This window comes from Plectropomus leopardus, chromosome 15, assembly GCF_008729295.1.
Source record: "Plectropomus leopardus isolate mb chromosome 15, YSFRI_Pleo_2.0, whole genome shotgun sequence".
In the NCBI taxonomy this organism is placed as follows: domain Eukaryota; kingdom Metazoa; phylum Chordata; class Actinopteri; order Perciformes; family Serranidae; genus Plectropomus; species Plectropomus leopardus.
Genome location: NC_056477.1, coordinates 10,505,620 through 10,521,084, shown reverse-complemented (window position 1 = coordinate 10,521,084; position 15,465 = coordinate 10,505,620). Strand labels below are relative to the sequence as shown.

At 38.2% G+C, this 15,465-nt stretch overlaps 1 protein-coding gene across 1 annotated transcript; it reads left to right on the top strand.

Moving 5' to 3' along the window:
* Positions 1 to 394: 394 nt before the first annotated feature.
* Positions 395 to 10,302, top strand: ubac2 (UBA domain containing 2). Its single transcript, XM_042502803.1, has 10 exons — positions 395 to 578; positions 1,064 to 1,188; positions 3,834 to 3,953; positions 4,328 to 4,434; positions 5,720 to 5,843; positions 5,973 to 6,020; positions 6,424 to 6,532; positions 7,437 to 7,579; positions 7,748 to 7,894; positions 8,622 to 10,302. Exons 1-10 carry the CDS (start codon positions 548 to 550, stop codon positions 8,727 to 8,729), a joined length of 1,062 nt encoding a protein of 353 aa, XP_042358737.1. The 5' UTR covers positions 395 to 547; the 3' UTR covers positions 8,730 to 10,302.
* The last annotated feature ends 5,163 nt before the right edge of the window (positions 10,303 to 15,465 follow it).

The following is a 15,465-nucleotide window of genomic DNA, read 5'->3' as shown; positions in this document are numbered from 1 at the left end:
ATATCACATTACATATAACATGGTGATGATAATGAATATTAAAAATAATACTGATAATAATACATTTTGAATATTTTTTAAAATCTTATTCATTTGTTTGCTATGCACTGTATAAATTGCTGTATAATATTTTTTATTTGTAAAATAAATTTGATAAATTAATTTGAAACTGTTTTATCATTTTGTTCTATTTCTTCAGACTTTGATCGCAGAAACAACTAATCTATATTCCTCACATGCTATAGACCTCCATAAAATGCGCTATTTATAATTATTTATCAGTAAAAAATGTATGGCTCTCGTCTCATCTATAACACGGAGTAACAGCGCCCTCTATAGGCCTGTTTGCTCTAATGCCGGCGGCCCGCGAATCAACGCTTTTTGGTCCTCTCGGGCTCCTGCAGCAGATCCCCTTCCTCTTGTCTCTTTCTCTTAACAGCCACAGCATGGACCCTCTCTCCAACTTTATCTCGGTGTTTTCGTGTTAGTTTCCGGTTGCCTTTGGATTTACGGCCTTTGTCTGGATTCCTTAACTCACCTGGACACCATGTTTACCACCACCGGCTCTCGGGGCCTGTGTAAGTATCCCGGAGCCGGCGTTAAACGACAGCAGGACTGTGGCAGTCCTCTAACGGCTCCTCCTGTCAGGTACAACGGTAACAGCTAGCTTAGCTAACCGACGTTAGTATCGCGCTGTCATTCATTTACCCGAGGCGGTTTCTATCTGTTACAGCTGCGTTTAGCTATTCGACAACCTGTGTGTAGCTTTTTCTATGTTGTCGATCGGCTCAGTTTAAGTGCCATCGTTAAAATCACCATAATCTGTGGAAAGAGCATTTTTAGATTAGCTAAACAGCCAGCTAAATCTCTAGTAACGTTACAGTGTCTGCCCTGCCTCCATACACACTTCACCCGCCTCTCTCTCTTTTATCCAGTAAACCTTTACCTAATAGACCCTGACATATGCAAAGCTGCCCGCTGAAGTAGGCGACAGTGTCACTGTCCCGTTGTAAATATATATACATATATATATAGTGTGTGTGTTTGTGTGTGTTTTGCACAGACAAGGCTCCTCTGTCTAAAGGCCTCCTGCTGGTTCTCAATGGGCTGACTGTGATGCTCACCCTGCTGCCACAGTACCAGGAACTGTTCGTGTACAACCTGCAGGCTGTCACACAGCAGCACCAGGTATGTCTCCAGCACATGTGTGTGTTTAAGTGAGAGACACAGGGGTGAGGGACTAAAAATAACACCAAGTATCTCCAGGTTTTGTGCCACACCACTGACAGCAAATACGGACCAGATTAGATAATGTGAAAAAACTTGGGGACCAATTGCATTTTGCATTATATGAGCTACTATAAAAATCACACACAGATTAGACAAATGCAACTGTTTAGCTTTCATTGAAAAAGTATTCAACTTTGCATCACTCCTGGAAGTGGTGGCCCTCGCTGTCAACTGATATTGTTTTTTCAGATCTGATACCGATTGTTACAGCTTAATGAGACCGATAACTGATAATTGGAACCGATATGTATTTACAATGAAAATGAAAATCTTTTGAATTTTGAAGTTTGAATATAACAAACTCAAACACAAAACTTAAAAACAAATGCCTTTAGCAAATTTATAATCAAAGCTGAAACATCATATTCAGCAAGTTCTCTGCAATTTTTTTTTGTAAATTTCAGTGAAAATTTAAATTAAAAATGGATGAATAAAAATAGCTCCCTGAGATTTTACAAAGTAAGAGTTCATCTCTGCCTTCCCTGGTGTTCAAATAAAACACTGATACAGATAATCAGCAAAATGCAAACTACGGGCCCAGATAATTGGTCAGGCCAATAGTCTATCAACCACTTCTGTTGACGCTGTACGCCTCTGTCTTCATCTGTTTGCTTGTTCATGGTCTCTTTACAAAAACATTGTAGTTACTATTTGCCGCATGTCAGCAACTGTATGTGGCCATTTATAATCTTTCTGAGCACCACAGTTGGTCCCCATACTGGACTTTGGACATGCCTGCCTTAGAGCCAATAATTTAATGAACATCATCAGGATAAAAGTTTTGGAAAACACCAGGATTCATTTTGGTGGAGACCCTGTCCAACAGGAAGCAATTACTCCATAAAAAAATGCACAGCTGCTGTGGGCCATCACACATAACACTGAAAAGGCCCATTTGAAAGAAATAGAGGCCCTGCCCTGCTGCTGTCAGGACAATAACCCACTCCTGAACATCAGCAGAGCAAAAAACAAAACTAAGGACACAATTGTGAACTTCAGGAATAAACAGCAAAGGAACTACTGCAGTGATACTCAATTTACGGCCCGTGGGCCAAATCTGGCTCGACAGGGTGCCAGGTGGCTCCCCAACTATTTTCTGTTTCACAATGAAAATATGTTGATTCACTCTGGGATTTTCTTGTGTTGTTTGTTGTGTTTGTGTAAATGTGGTGTCACTGCATTAGGAAAAGCATCAAACTATAGTTTTTTTTTTAATTAAAAAAAGTGCGTACACCATAACTATTTGGTGCTGTTGCAACTGGCCTGTCATTTTGCAAAAGTTGCCTCTGGTAAAAGCAAGTTGAGTATCCCTGAACTGCTGCCTCTTTAATGTCAATGGGTCCCCGGTGGAGAGGCTGTACACCTTTAAGTACCTTTGCTTTCACATCCTCGAGGGCCTCACCTCTGCACTGCATAATGACTCAGTGGTGAGAAAGGTGATGCAGAATGTGTTTCACCTTAAACACCAGAGGGGACTCTGGGTATTCCATCAGATACTAAGAAATTTCTCCTCCTGCACCATATAGAGCGTCCTGAGGGGGAACATCACAGCTTAGTACACGAACAGCGCTGAATAGGACCATAAGACCCTGCAAAGAGTGTGTTGTTCAGCTGAACACACAGGTGTTGCTACACACTGCATAAAGAATGTTAACACTGTAATAATAAGGCCAGAACAATCATTTAACATCCCAGCTGCTTTTTCTACCTGTTGAGGTCAAGAAGATGACATATACGTAGACCTATATGAACAATTATTACAATCAGTGCAGTTATGTGGACATAAATAACCTATTAATGAGGCTTATCCTGGTTATGATCATATTCGGGATATGGTGTTAACTTGGGGTTGACACATTATTGCCCTGGCCTATTATCGGGCCGATATTTGGCATTTTGCAGATTATCTGTAACGACATTTTATTTTAATGATTGCCGATAAAATAAGTCAATGAAAAAGTGCAAAGGAAGTGTCAGCATGGGAGGAACTTTGACTTTTTGTAACGCCTCAGTGAGCTTTTTTTATTTCAATTTTCACTGAACTTAATAAAACAAGCTGCTGGGAACTTTTTTATAGAGTTTGTTTATTAAAAATCGGAAATGCAAATCAGTTCCAAATATCAGTCATCAGTCTCATTAACTACTGATGGTCGATATCTGCCCTGAAAAACCAATATCAGTCAACTCCTAGTGTTTGCGTGAGCACAGAGAAATTGGGTTATTCACATTCCATGTAAACACCTCGGTTCTTTCCGAGCACTCCAGCTGCATATCCAGGTTTCTCATAAACACAGTATGGTGTTTACATGCTCACACTCATGGAGGGAATACTCCAAAAACCTGATCATTAACGGGTTATTTGTGACTATGAAATCACACTGACTGTTTAAATGCCTAAATTGATGAAACTGACACATTACATGTCACTGTAATTGTATTCATATAATTTCATGTGACAAATAAATTGACTGATGGATCTTCCCATGTGCATTAGATACATGTTTGTGTGCATGTGTATAACTTTGCTCTCCCTCGTGCTGTAGGTGTGGAGGTTGTTGTGCGGCAGGCTGGTTTGTCTCGACGTAAAGGACTCCTTCTGTAGCAGCCTGCTCATCTACAACTTCCGTATCTTTGAGAGGAGGTTTGGCACCAGGAAATTTGCTGTGAGTACCGAAAACCATTGAGAGATTATCGCAAATATCTGTACAAATTTAATAAACTTGCTGATATTCTTAGCTGAACTAGATTCTCCCAAAGGGATGGATTTAATGTTATAACTTGTAACTTCATTCTCTAGTTACTTTGATAAACAAAAGCAAAATGTTCGCAAGTCAGAATCACCTTTGCGTCATCTTGTAGGGAAGAGCACACAGAACTTCCTCATCTGGCACAAAGCAGTTCTCTAACTTGCTGTGTCACTTAATTTTGACTTTGTGTTTGTGAAATTAGAGTTTGTTTGTTAAATTCTGGACAAGACTCTTGTTTTCAGTGCGTGTCATGTTCTAACCATCGTGTATGGTGCTCTTCTTAACTCTAGTCCTTCCTGTTGGGCATTTGGTGTCTCTCCGCGCTGATGGACTTCCTGCTGGCTCAGGCTTTCCAGTATCTGTTTGACTATGAGGTGGAGGAACTGCCTGCAGGACTGTGAGTAGCTTGATAACTTTAATAGCCACAGTACATGTGAAGATCCTGCAATAAAAATATGAGTATCCTGGTATTTAGTTGGGTTTATGATGTGTGAAAGCAATGTGCAAACTATGTGTCAGTTAAGTAGAAAATCGCCATTTTCACCTCCACAAATCAGCATGTAAGCCTCGGGCAATATTCATTTCCTTCATTTATTAATCCCTTTCCTGCCTTATATTTGAGTATACAGTATTTAGATGGTGGTGGACTGTGACAGCAGCAGTCACTCCACAAAAAAGGGCAATAAAAAACGGCATGACAAACTTAGTGAAATAATAACTTGTTTTTTTAGAGAAAGTAAGATGGTGAATTAACCAGTTCCAAAACCTTAAGATTATTTATCCCAGACTGCCTGAAATATTACTAATACTACTGTAGTAGTATAGATATCAATTGATTTTTAAGTTTTGTTTTTTTTTTTTTGGGTCTGACCTTAATGTCTGGTGAATAGCTGTTGCAGTCATATGCATTACGCTACATACAACAAAATCTAATACCTGCAATGACAAGTTTGGAATGCATGTTTGAAATGTTGATTTTTGTGTTTAGTGGTTTGGTAACGTTTCTCTGAGGAACAAAAACTCTTTGGCCCAGATTGTCAAGTGGGCTAGTAAGCTTATAGGTGAGTCTCAACCTGTCAGCTCTTTACTCATCACAGCTGCAGCATGAGGCCCGCTCTGGTCTTCAGGACTGTTCCCATCCCTTATAAAGCGAATTCCACCTTCTTCGCTCTTGTCATCGGCTTGTTGTACCCAGGTGCAGAACTAAATGATACTGAAATACTGAAATGTTTTTAAAGCCCTGACCTTCAATGGTGGAAACTTATAATGAAGGCTTTTTAATGTAAATCCTCCTTGTTTTTCCACGTTTTTGGAGTGCCTGGATTTCCTTCCTGTTTATCCCGATATTGAAATACTTTTGTACTAACAGCTATTGCACTACTAAACAAAGTTAGCACAAGATGATGCACTTTGCACTTTAAGCTTTTGGGTGAATGGTTGAGTGCACGTGTTTATGTAAAGGTACCTTGTCATGGCATTCATAGGAGTTCTTATATTTTGGAACTATTTTATTGCTAGACAATACCTGTTTAAAGTATATTGTTTGAAATGTCTTTTACATGTCTTGTTTTGGAAAACTGAATTTCCTGTCTGCACAACAAATTCACCCTCGGGTACTAACAAAGAAACCTTGAGCCTTCATTTTTTGTGTCTCTTTTCCTGTCATCTCTCTCCTCTCTCAGGCTTGCTCCAGTCTTCTCTCTGTTTGTGCCTTTCTACCGGTTGATCCCCAGAATGCCGGTCACCCAGGTCCTGGGTCACATCCACATCACCAACAAGTCTCTCGTCTACATCGTAGGCTTGCAGGTAAGATCTTCTAATGTGGTTATGCATGTATTTATTTGGCATTCTCTTCCTCTGTTCATGAATTCTTGACAATACTCATTTTCCATCTAATCTCGTTTTTTCTGTCCTCCTTCTTCTTCCGTGGTGAAGCTGTTGACTTCCAGTCCCTTCATGTGGCTCCTTGCACTCAGTGGACTGGTGAGAGGCCAAGTTCTTCATGTTATTTACTGTGTATCAAGGAAGTGCACCAGTATTTAAAACTTAAATATGTGATTTATGATGAGTAGGTGGTACAGGAGGTGTTTGTTGAAGTCACATTCATTACATGTGTGGGCAAGAGAAGTTTAAAGTTGCTAAAACGTTCTGTAAAGATGCAGAGTTCCTTGTTAATTCACTGTAGGTTGTGAGCTATCATTTTATTGTTTTACTTACTCATTGACTTTTGAACACAGTTTAAATGTTTTCGTGAAGTATTATCTTTCATGTAATTCGACGCCCCTGTAAAGCACTTTGAATTGGCTTTAAAGGTGCTGTATAAATAAACATGCATAGACTTGCATATACCTATTTGTTATTACATTTTTATCAATGTTTCTTTCAGATCTCAGGCGGACTGTACCACTCCAACGTTCTCTGGTTACAGAAGCTTCTCTTTGTTCCTGCCTGGGTGTCTTGTATTGGACGGTATATTCTGGAGCCAGTCTTTTCAAGTGAGTCCACCCGTTAGTAATCACATACACAAATCCTGTTTAAATCCTTTTGCACAGTGACCAGTGTTGCAGGGCCTGACGTGAAGTTGTTGTCCCTCTCTGTCTTCTTAGGGATTAATAATATTTGTACAGTTTAGGCATTTCAACAGTGCTGTGATGCGAATGACTTACAATATTAACATATGCTAAATTCTTCATATTTTTAAATTCTCCTTTCCATTAAAAATGCTGTAGGAAAAGTAAAACTAAGGTTTGGTATACTTTTAATTAGTTTTATAGATGGTATTTATTTACAAAGAGGATATTACCTGTCAGTTGTGACAAAGAAGCTGGTGGTTACTGCTGTTTTTCATGTTCAAAAGGTCTTTTAGGTTTTTAGTCTGCCTATTAATATGTTATTAACATTCAATCATTTATTCAAACCTTAATTTAGGACTTGGGAAATCAAGTGAGGGAGATCCTTTTTTTCAATGATGCCAAGCATAAACGAAAAAACAATCAACAAGCAAATAAATAACAATGAAAATATAAAAAAAAATCATACAAAACAACAAACAATAATAGCAATGTAAATAGCTAAAAATTAAAAAAGGATAACAAACAGCTTAAGGTGAAGTAGTATAATTAGAAACATTAAAAGGCATTTGAACACCCATAATGGTGGAAGAGTGTCTAAGTTTAGATTTCTTTGCAGATTATTCCACATATAAGGTGCATTGTAGGAGAATTTCAAATACAAAATACAAAATATTTCCTAGTTCAGCTCTGATTTGAGGAATGTGGAGCAACAAGCTATTTTGCGACCGAGCACCAAGATTATGTGAGTTTAGTGTTAAAAGGGATGAAATTTAGGGCAGAAGCATCTGTTTCAAAGCTTTAATATATGACATCTGTGCTCATCAAGGCTCCCAGCCGAGCAGCGAGACGCCCCTGGGGATGGGTGCCACTCTGGACATTCAGAGGCAGCAGAGGATGGACATGCTGGACCAACAGCTGCTGCTGGCCCAATACAACGAGTCCAGGAGGAACGCCAGACAACAGCAACAGGTAGGTGGACAAAAACAGAAGTATGTCAGCACTGATGCACAGACAGACCCGTACGCAAATGCACACAATGCCAGAATTTGATTCAATTCAAGAGTCAGATGCCAGTAATAATCTGTACAATCTCTGCACAAAGTGCTTGATTCTGCCTCTTTGCGTTTGTTTGTGTAGTCTGGGTTGTTACAGTGGACCAGATTGTTCCCCTCCTTGAGACACAGAGGGCAGAACCGACCCCCAATGCAGCCCCGCCCCCAGGCTCATACACACCCATCCACACAGTCGCCTCTATTAGACAACTCTCCTGTCGCAGAGGAGCAGGTGGGTATCTGTGTGTTTCAACCATTAACACCCACTAACATCTGGCTGTTGTCTTTGGTGGAAAAGGGTTCAGTCAGCTCTCATTCCTGGAACAAATGACTCTGCGTTGGTCATTGGTTTTTATCAGCTTCATTGGTAGTGATGAAATATGACCCCAGGTGGACGCGCTAATTATAGCCCATTTTGTTGCACAATACAAAGACCCACCGCCACAGCGCACAAAGTGTGTCCCAGATTTTGAAAAGACAGACTGAATAATTAAAAGACATACAAATAAGTAACCTCATTACATTTAACAGGCCTCCATGCTGCTATATACTATTTAATAACTCTGTTTTCAGCGAGTTTGTTATGACATGACACAACAGACCAAAAAAGAAAGAGAGGCGTACTCATTTACTAGCAATAGGAAAGGAGTCTGTCACCCATTTTTAGCAGGTTTCCCCACATTTAAAAACCTGAAAATATGCTGTTATTTTGGTCCTTTATTCTGTGTCATTTGCAATGAATTTTCAATAATATTATTGGTTTAGTTAGTCATCTGTAGATATTCTCTCACATATTTTAGTACCTCACTGATTCTTCATAGACAGAGAGACGGCTAACTCTTGTTAACCGTAACTTGATTCTCTAGCTCGCCCACACTTCTTTCAGGGCACAGTTATGAAATATTCCCAGGTGATGATTTGTCTTCTGTCTTAGCTGATGTTTTTTTTTTCCTCCTCAGGTTGCACGGTTGGTGGAAATGGGCTTTTCCAGGATTGATGCCCTGGAGGCCCTCAGAGCTTCAAACAACGACATCAACATGGCAACTAACTTCCTCTTGCAACACTGAGAGAGAGAGAAAGAGAGAGAGAGAGAGCTCGGTGAGAAAAACAGAGGTGAACGAGGACAGAGAGAGAAAACAGGAAGAGAAGCAACCAAAGCAGAGGAGCAGAAGACAGCGAATGATGGAGAAATTGTACAGATAATCTGAAGTCTGTGTCGCTGCTCGCTGAAGCAGTCGCCAGGCTGACCTGAACCAAGCCCGATAGCAGGCTGATAAATGAAGAGGTGTGAAGCACAAAGTGGAAGACATTTGTGTCATAGCTTTCTGATGGCCTTCGTAGTGTGAAACATGCGTCATTGCTGGAGGCAGTTTAACTCTGAGGGGTTCCCTTTGAAAGCATGTACAGAAACCAAACAGGAGTGTTCAGCACAGTGGAGGAAATATTAAGGTGGGTTATTTCTTTAAAACAGAACTGACGCTGAAGCACAGCAATCAGCTGAGATCCCACGACCCTCTCCACAGGGAACTTATAGCAGCGTGAAATAGAGTTTTATATAACCCACTGTCATGTACTGCCACTTTACTTCCAAAATGGCTACTGTGTAACCAGCGTCTTAGACCCTGATAACTGGTTAGAGGTGATAGTGACATTGAAAACAAATAAAGAAAAGGGTGCGCAATGTTTCTGAGAGCAAGAGGGTTTTCATCTTGTTTTGGATGGCATAAAAGACGTTCAGGATTTTAGGCTCTGCTCTTGGATAGTTTTGTTTTTCACTGAGACAATAGGACACAGGAATGCAGTACCTGCTAGAAGCTCATGTTCAACTCCACAGAGAGGTGCAGAGGTCATGATTACAACTTCAGAATTTACAATTAAAGAACAATATAACCTACTTTACCATGATTTTATCACAGTTGTTATTTCTTTGTGTTGGCAGTGTTTCGTGGAAGTAGCAGGGCGCAACCCTTTTCCTGCTTGAGCTGTTTTAACAAACCCAGATCTACAGCTACTTTAAGAACCAAACTTCTTCCATTTCTAAAACCACAAGCACGTTGTTGGTGACGGACAGCTATCTCAGGGTCTATGAGGCGACTTCTTCTGTTAATGACATAATCACATTTACAGACACGAGTGCCCGTACACACACAGACACACATGCACAGTAGCCCTCGACTATTTCTGTCGTCATTTCGTGCAATCACTCCTAAAGGTTTTATTTATTCTGTCTTAACTGAGTCTTTTCTCTGCCAGCACACGTCTGATTCAAAGCAAGTCTTAAAAGACAGATGATATTTATTATGCAATATCATAACTATATCATAAAGAGAAATGTATGGAGACTATGCACCGCATAGTCACTACTTTGTGTATATAAGAGTGCAAAACATTTTGTGCAAGAGAAGCAACATTGCAGCCACTATGTATTGATGTCAAAGACAGATGCTAGTTTTCTATTTTGTGCGTAATAATATTGATAATATATGACCACTGAGACGAGTCCGTCATTTGTGTGTATGTATTTTTTAGAGTGATATAACAGTATATGGGTGTGATGAGGGAGTTGTTGCATGGACAACTTTCTGATGAACTGTAATGAATCATATTTGATCTGTGGAATAAATCATCTTGCAGACTGAATTATTGGTGGCGCATAAGATGTATTTATTATGACAAGCATGTGTTTAAGTGACAGTTTACAGTGTTTTCTGCATTGCTTATCACTTTCTAATACCATTCATGCCAATATTGGGTGTATTGAGTATTTATTTTATCTACAAGCATACTTCATTTCTGTTATTCAGAGTGAAGGATGCAATGCAAACATCCACTGGGCTGGAAGATTATTCTGTGCACCTTTCACATGCAGCCATTGCAAGTTATATTACCTCAGAGATGATAGTGTTAATGTGAAAACTTTTGAAAAATACAACAGCTTTAATGCAATAATATATGAGACTGTGTCATAATACGCCGCTGTGATACTACTTTCCCACACATGATGGCACTCTTGTAATAAGATTAAGATTAATTTGTATCAAGTGAAAATGTGAAATCACGACACACATAAGCAGCGCGTGCAAAATAAAAAGCGAGACTGTATCATTTAGACTGGCTTTTAGAAGTAAAGTAATAGCTTGTTTAAAAAAAACCTGTGAAGCCCTTTATATTACACATATCTTCAGAGTCAAGATACAGTTTGATCATTAACAGTAAAAATGACAGTTGTTCTGTTGGGTCAGATTTTATCCTTATTTTTTGGTGAAATGTTGCATAGTAATCTGAGAGGTTTTTCGGGGAAAAAAGACCCTTTAGTGAAACTGCTCATAGCTCAAGGAGACATATAAATACTGTGATTATGTGTAACAAATAGACATAGCTTAAATTTAAGTGTCCACAGGTCACCTTTTCAACAGTTTACCCCCTTAGTAACCACTGACTAATGTAAAACATTTTTGGAAGAAAAATAAAAGCTTATATGAAGAGGTACAATCTCTGTTCCATCAATGTCTAATTTACAAATCAACAACCCTGTTACTGAAAAAAAGAAGAAAAAAACTGAAGCTACATTTTAAAGGTTTAGGACTGATAATTAAAAATCATGGCAAACAAATTTCTTGTTATTATGCAACAACACTAAGATGGCAGTGTAGTTCCATTAAATTGCATCCTGTCAATAAGTTGCACTCAACTTGCAATTTAGCCTGTTAAAAACCCCATCAATTCTTTTTTTCTTAAGTTTTGTTGTTACTTACAAATACAACTGAAAATCAGACAGCACAACAATAGTTTGCACCTTATGCAGCCTTTAAGCTCTTTCAAAAAGCCAGCAAGTGAGCTAGCAATAAAGCAATAAAAAAAAACAGAACGAGCAAACAACAGCACCTACAAATAAAAAATAAATAAATATCCATCCCCATTGTTCCCCATCCATTTTTAGAATGTCTAGATTCATGATTACCGTCATTTGACTTCACCCAAATATACAAACCTATTTGCTGGGATCTATATAAACCAATCACAGTGTTCCACATCATCTAAAGTGGCCAGCATTAGAGCCACGCCCTCCTTCTTTAAACTCAGCATGGCGGCCTGTGAGGTGAAGAGGAGCTGCAAGGCGAGTTTCAATCTATGTTCATGACTTTTGTTTAAACTTTCTATCATTGTGCCACTATCTTCAAAGTAAATATGAAATGTTTTATTACTTATCTCAACTCTCAGGACTTTCAGGATGCATTTTTTCACTTCCTGTTGAGTTTTCTGTCCAAAAGCACCTGTCAGGCAGAAACCAGAGTATAAAACCATTATATACTTTATGCCTTTTCCTCACTGCCTGTCCAAGGGCATTGTTAGAGACTGTTGTATCTGCTTTTTAGGTTTTTAAATGGAATCCACAGCAGTGAAATCTGTTGTAGCATAATTACAATACAAACTTACTACAGCAATATCTTTTTTGAAAATTGCAAGAAGAAAAAAAACTCAAATCAAATGTATAACTAAGACAAATGTTCCCTTTTCAGCTGGATGCATTATTATTGAAGCAAAAAGAAAATTTGTGATATAAAAGAAATTATTAATAATAGGTGACAAGAACATGACCTGAAAATTGTTTAGTTTTTTTTAAAAAGTGGGGACGACTATTATAAAATTATCACAAAAAAAGGAAAAATATCAGAAAACTACATTTCTAACTATTAGAACTATATATTTAGAATTACGTTACTGGAAAAAATATTATATTTTTTACCTGCCTATTATTATTATTTTCTAGATTGTTTTGAATTGTCATCAATTTTTGGAGGTCATTTTCATGTTTGATTTTGTTTTTTACTTGTTTTGTTTTTTTTACTTATTTTCAGGTAATTTCTTGTAAATTTTTCTTCTAATCTTACCCATTTTGGGGCTATGTATTGTTAAGTTGTTCATTGCCTTCCCATGTTTTTGAAAGAAATCAAAGCCATTTGCTCAGGTTTCAGAGGGTTAAAGGGTTGCATAATTAAAACATTATCAGTCTATAGATTACCACCGAAATGAAATAAGACAAATATAACATTAAAAAAACGTCCAATCATGCGACAACCAAATTACTGTTTAGAACAACATGACCATGATTGCTGTTATTATTTTAAAAAATCCACCTGTCAGTGTTAGTCTCCCTTTGATCACTAGATGGAGACGTTGAGTGAGCTCTGTGATGATGTTATTGTCAGTCAGTCCTCTGCCACACCCACCCACTCCGATTATTCCACTGAGCAGACAGCTCCAGCAGACACTCTCGCTCCAGGGTGGCTGAATATCAATGCTGAGAAATTATCTTCAAGTCAAAGAATTTCAAAAACATATCGTTTGCCAAGTATTTCCAGAAACACAAAGCACATAATCACACTCTGCGCATCCTATGTTTTTTTTAATCTTGCATGTGTTGTACTTGAAATCTCATCTGAACTCCCACAGACACCCAAGAAACATGTTTTTTATTATTATTAGTTTTTTATTAAAGGGTCTCTTGAGTTCACAGTGACACAGTTCCATTCAGCCCCGGCTGACATCGAGTCCAGTCAAGCGGTGCAACTTTTAATGGCTGCTGAATAGAAAAGCAGCTTAATAAACCAGAGTGATTAATATCTGTGTCTCTTTGTGTTTCGGTGTTTAATTAAAGGCACAGATGAAAGAAAAAATACTTCACTGACAACCAAGCTCATTAGGGAGATTCTTTTGTGAAATGCCCACTTAATGTGCGGCATTAATCACGTCATGTTTGGGGGTAATGATTTTGATTTTTTTTTATTTTTCTTTTAGCTTTGGGAGGTCATTTTAGTCATTTTTTTATTTGAAAATTAGGGTGAGTTATGTTTCCTGATGGGTGTCTATAAATGAACTTATTTTGACTTTAAGTCTGAGGAAGCATGTCTTTATATTTAAACCACTATGTGAAAATCTCATTGTGTTTCTCTGTGGTAACCAGCAGCAGTAACAGAATGAAGATGTATGTTTGTTCTGGGGCTTTCTCTTTGTCTGGCAGGGAAACTATTATCGTTTACAGTACAGCCGACCGTGGCCTTAAAGGATCAGCAGTGTGTGTCGAGCTATTTATCTTTTCAGGTAAGGAGTCTGTGGCTCTATTAACCAAGGCCTGCTGTACTGTATATCATGACATACCTCTGCTGTATAGGAACAAAGTGATGTCTGCGTGTTTCTGCTCCTCACTGCAATTCTATCGCTCAGAGAAAAGTTTGAGTTAAAGTCTTTTCATGGCTTGTTAGTTTCTGGACTAAGTTGGCTCGGGTTAAAATGGCTTTAGGAGAAGAATGTAGAAGTTAAGCTTAAAGGAATGGTTTAACATTTTGGGGAATACATTTGCCTTCTCACAGTTCAGTTAGATAAGAAGATTGATGCCACAGTCACAGAGTGGTAGTGATCTTCCCATTTAACTCTGCCTGAAAGCATTAAAGGGACACTTCAGCCCCAAATCAAAAATGCATATTTTTTCTCGTACCTGTAGTGCTCTTTATTAATCTAGATTGTTTTGATGTGAGTTGCTGAGTGTTGGAGATATTAGCCGTAGAGATATCTGCCCTCTCTTGAAAATACAGGCACGCGATGGCACTTGGCTTGTGTCAAGCGCCAAAAAAATATGAAAAACTCAACAGCAATGTCTCTTTCCAGAAATTCTGACCCGGTTTGGTCACTTAAGATATGATGACCCTAAAATTCACGAAATAGATAGACTATGGGAAAAGTCTTTTTGACCCTGTGTCATTAAATGATGGACCCAAGGGTTGTATTTGCACAATTTGGCAGATCTGCTTCAAATCCCTGCACTGTTTTAGGGGTCTTGACTGTCACAAGCACAAGCCTCTTGTCCATGAGTAGATGCTTGGGTTACCGAGCCGACATTTCTGGACAGAGACACAATTGTTTTTTAATATTTTAATATTTATTTGGTGCGTTGGGCATCACAAGCTGAATGCTATATAGTTCCATATATTGGAGAGAAGGCAGATATCTCTATGGCCTTAGAGCATGCTTTACAAATGATTGAACTATTCTTTTAAAGCAACATTAATTGTCCTTAGAATGGTGGAATAAGATCTTAAAACGTCACTGACATCACATACACAGTTATGACGAACATGTTAGCAAACAGTTGTTTTTTAACAAATCCAGCGGACATGGAGCAGCATGTATTTGGCAAACACAGGTCCAATATTCACTCTGCTTTTAGCTTTTTCCACCAACTCCTGAGAAAAAATATCTGGCTCTTTAGATGCTAAATGCTCCACTATGTTTGCCAGATAGCTGCTAATTTTGTCTGTTTACTGTTTGGTGCTAGTTGGGGAGTGCACAGTGGGGTTTTTAGAGCTTATTTTGCTGAGAAGAAACAAAGATGATGAGAACTATGAGAGAGAAAACGGTGAAGAAAAAATAAAATAATGAGGTAAAAGGGGAACTGCAGAGTTGTGTGTTACTTCTTGTCTCTACAAGTGACATCTTCAACATTACACTTCATCAAAAATCATTCAAAAATCAATTTATTTACATAGCTTTAACCCTTTGAAACCTGGATTGAGAGTAGTTTTCTTGTGCTGCAATCAGATGCCTTTTACAAGCATTTAAACCTTTAAAACCTGAGTAAATCAATTTCATTTCTTGACAGAGAGAGAAAATATTATATATACATATATATATAATATATATATATATATATATATATTTATATGGAAACATCCAGGAAACAATATTTATGATTATTTTAATCATAAATATATAATATAATTATTAAGATATCTGTCTATCTATATA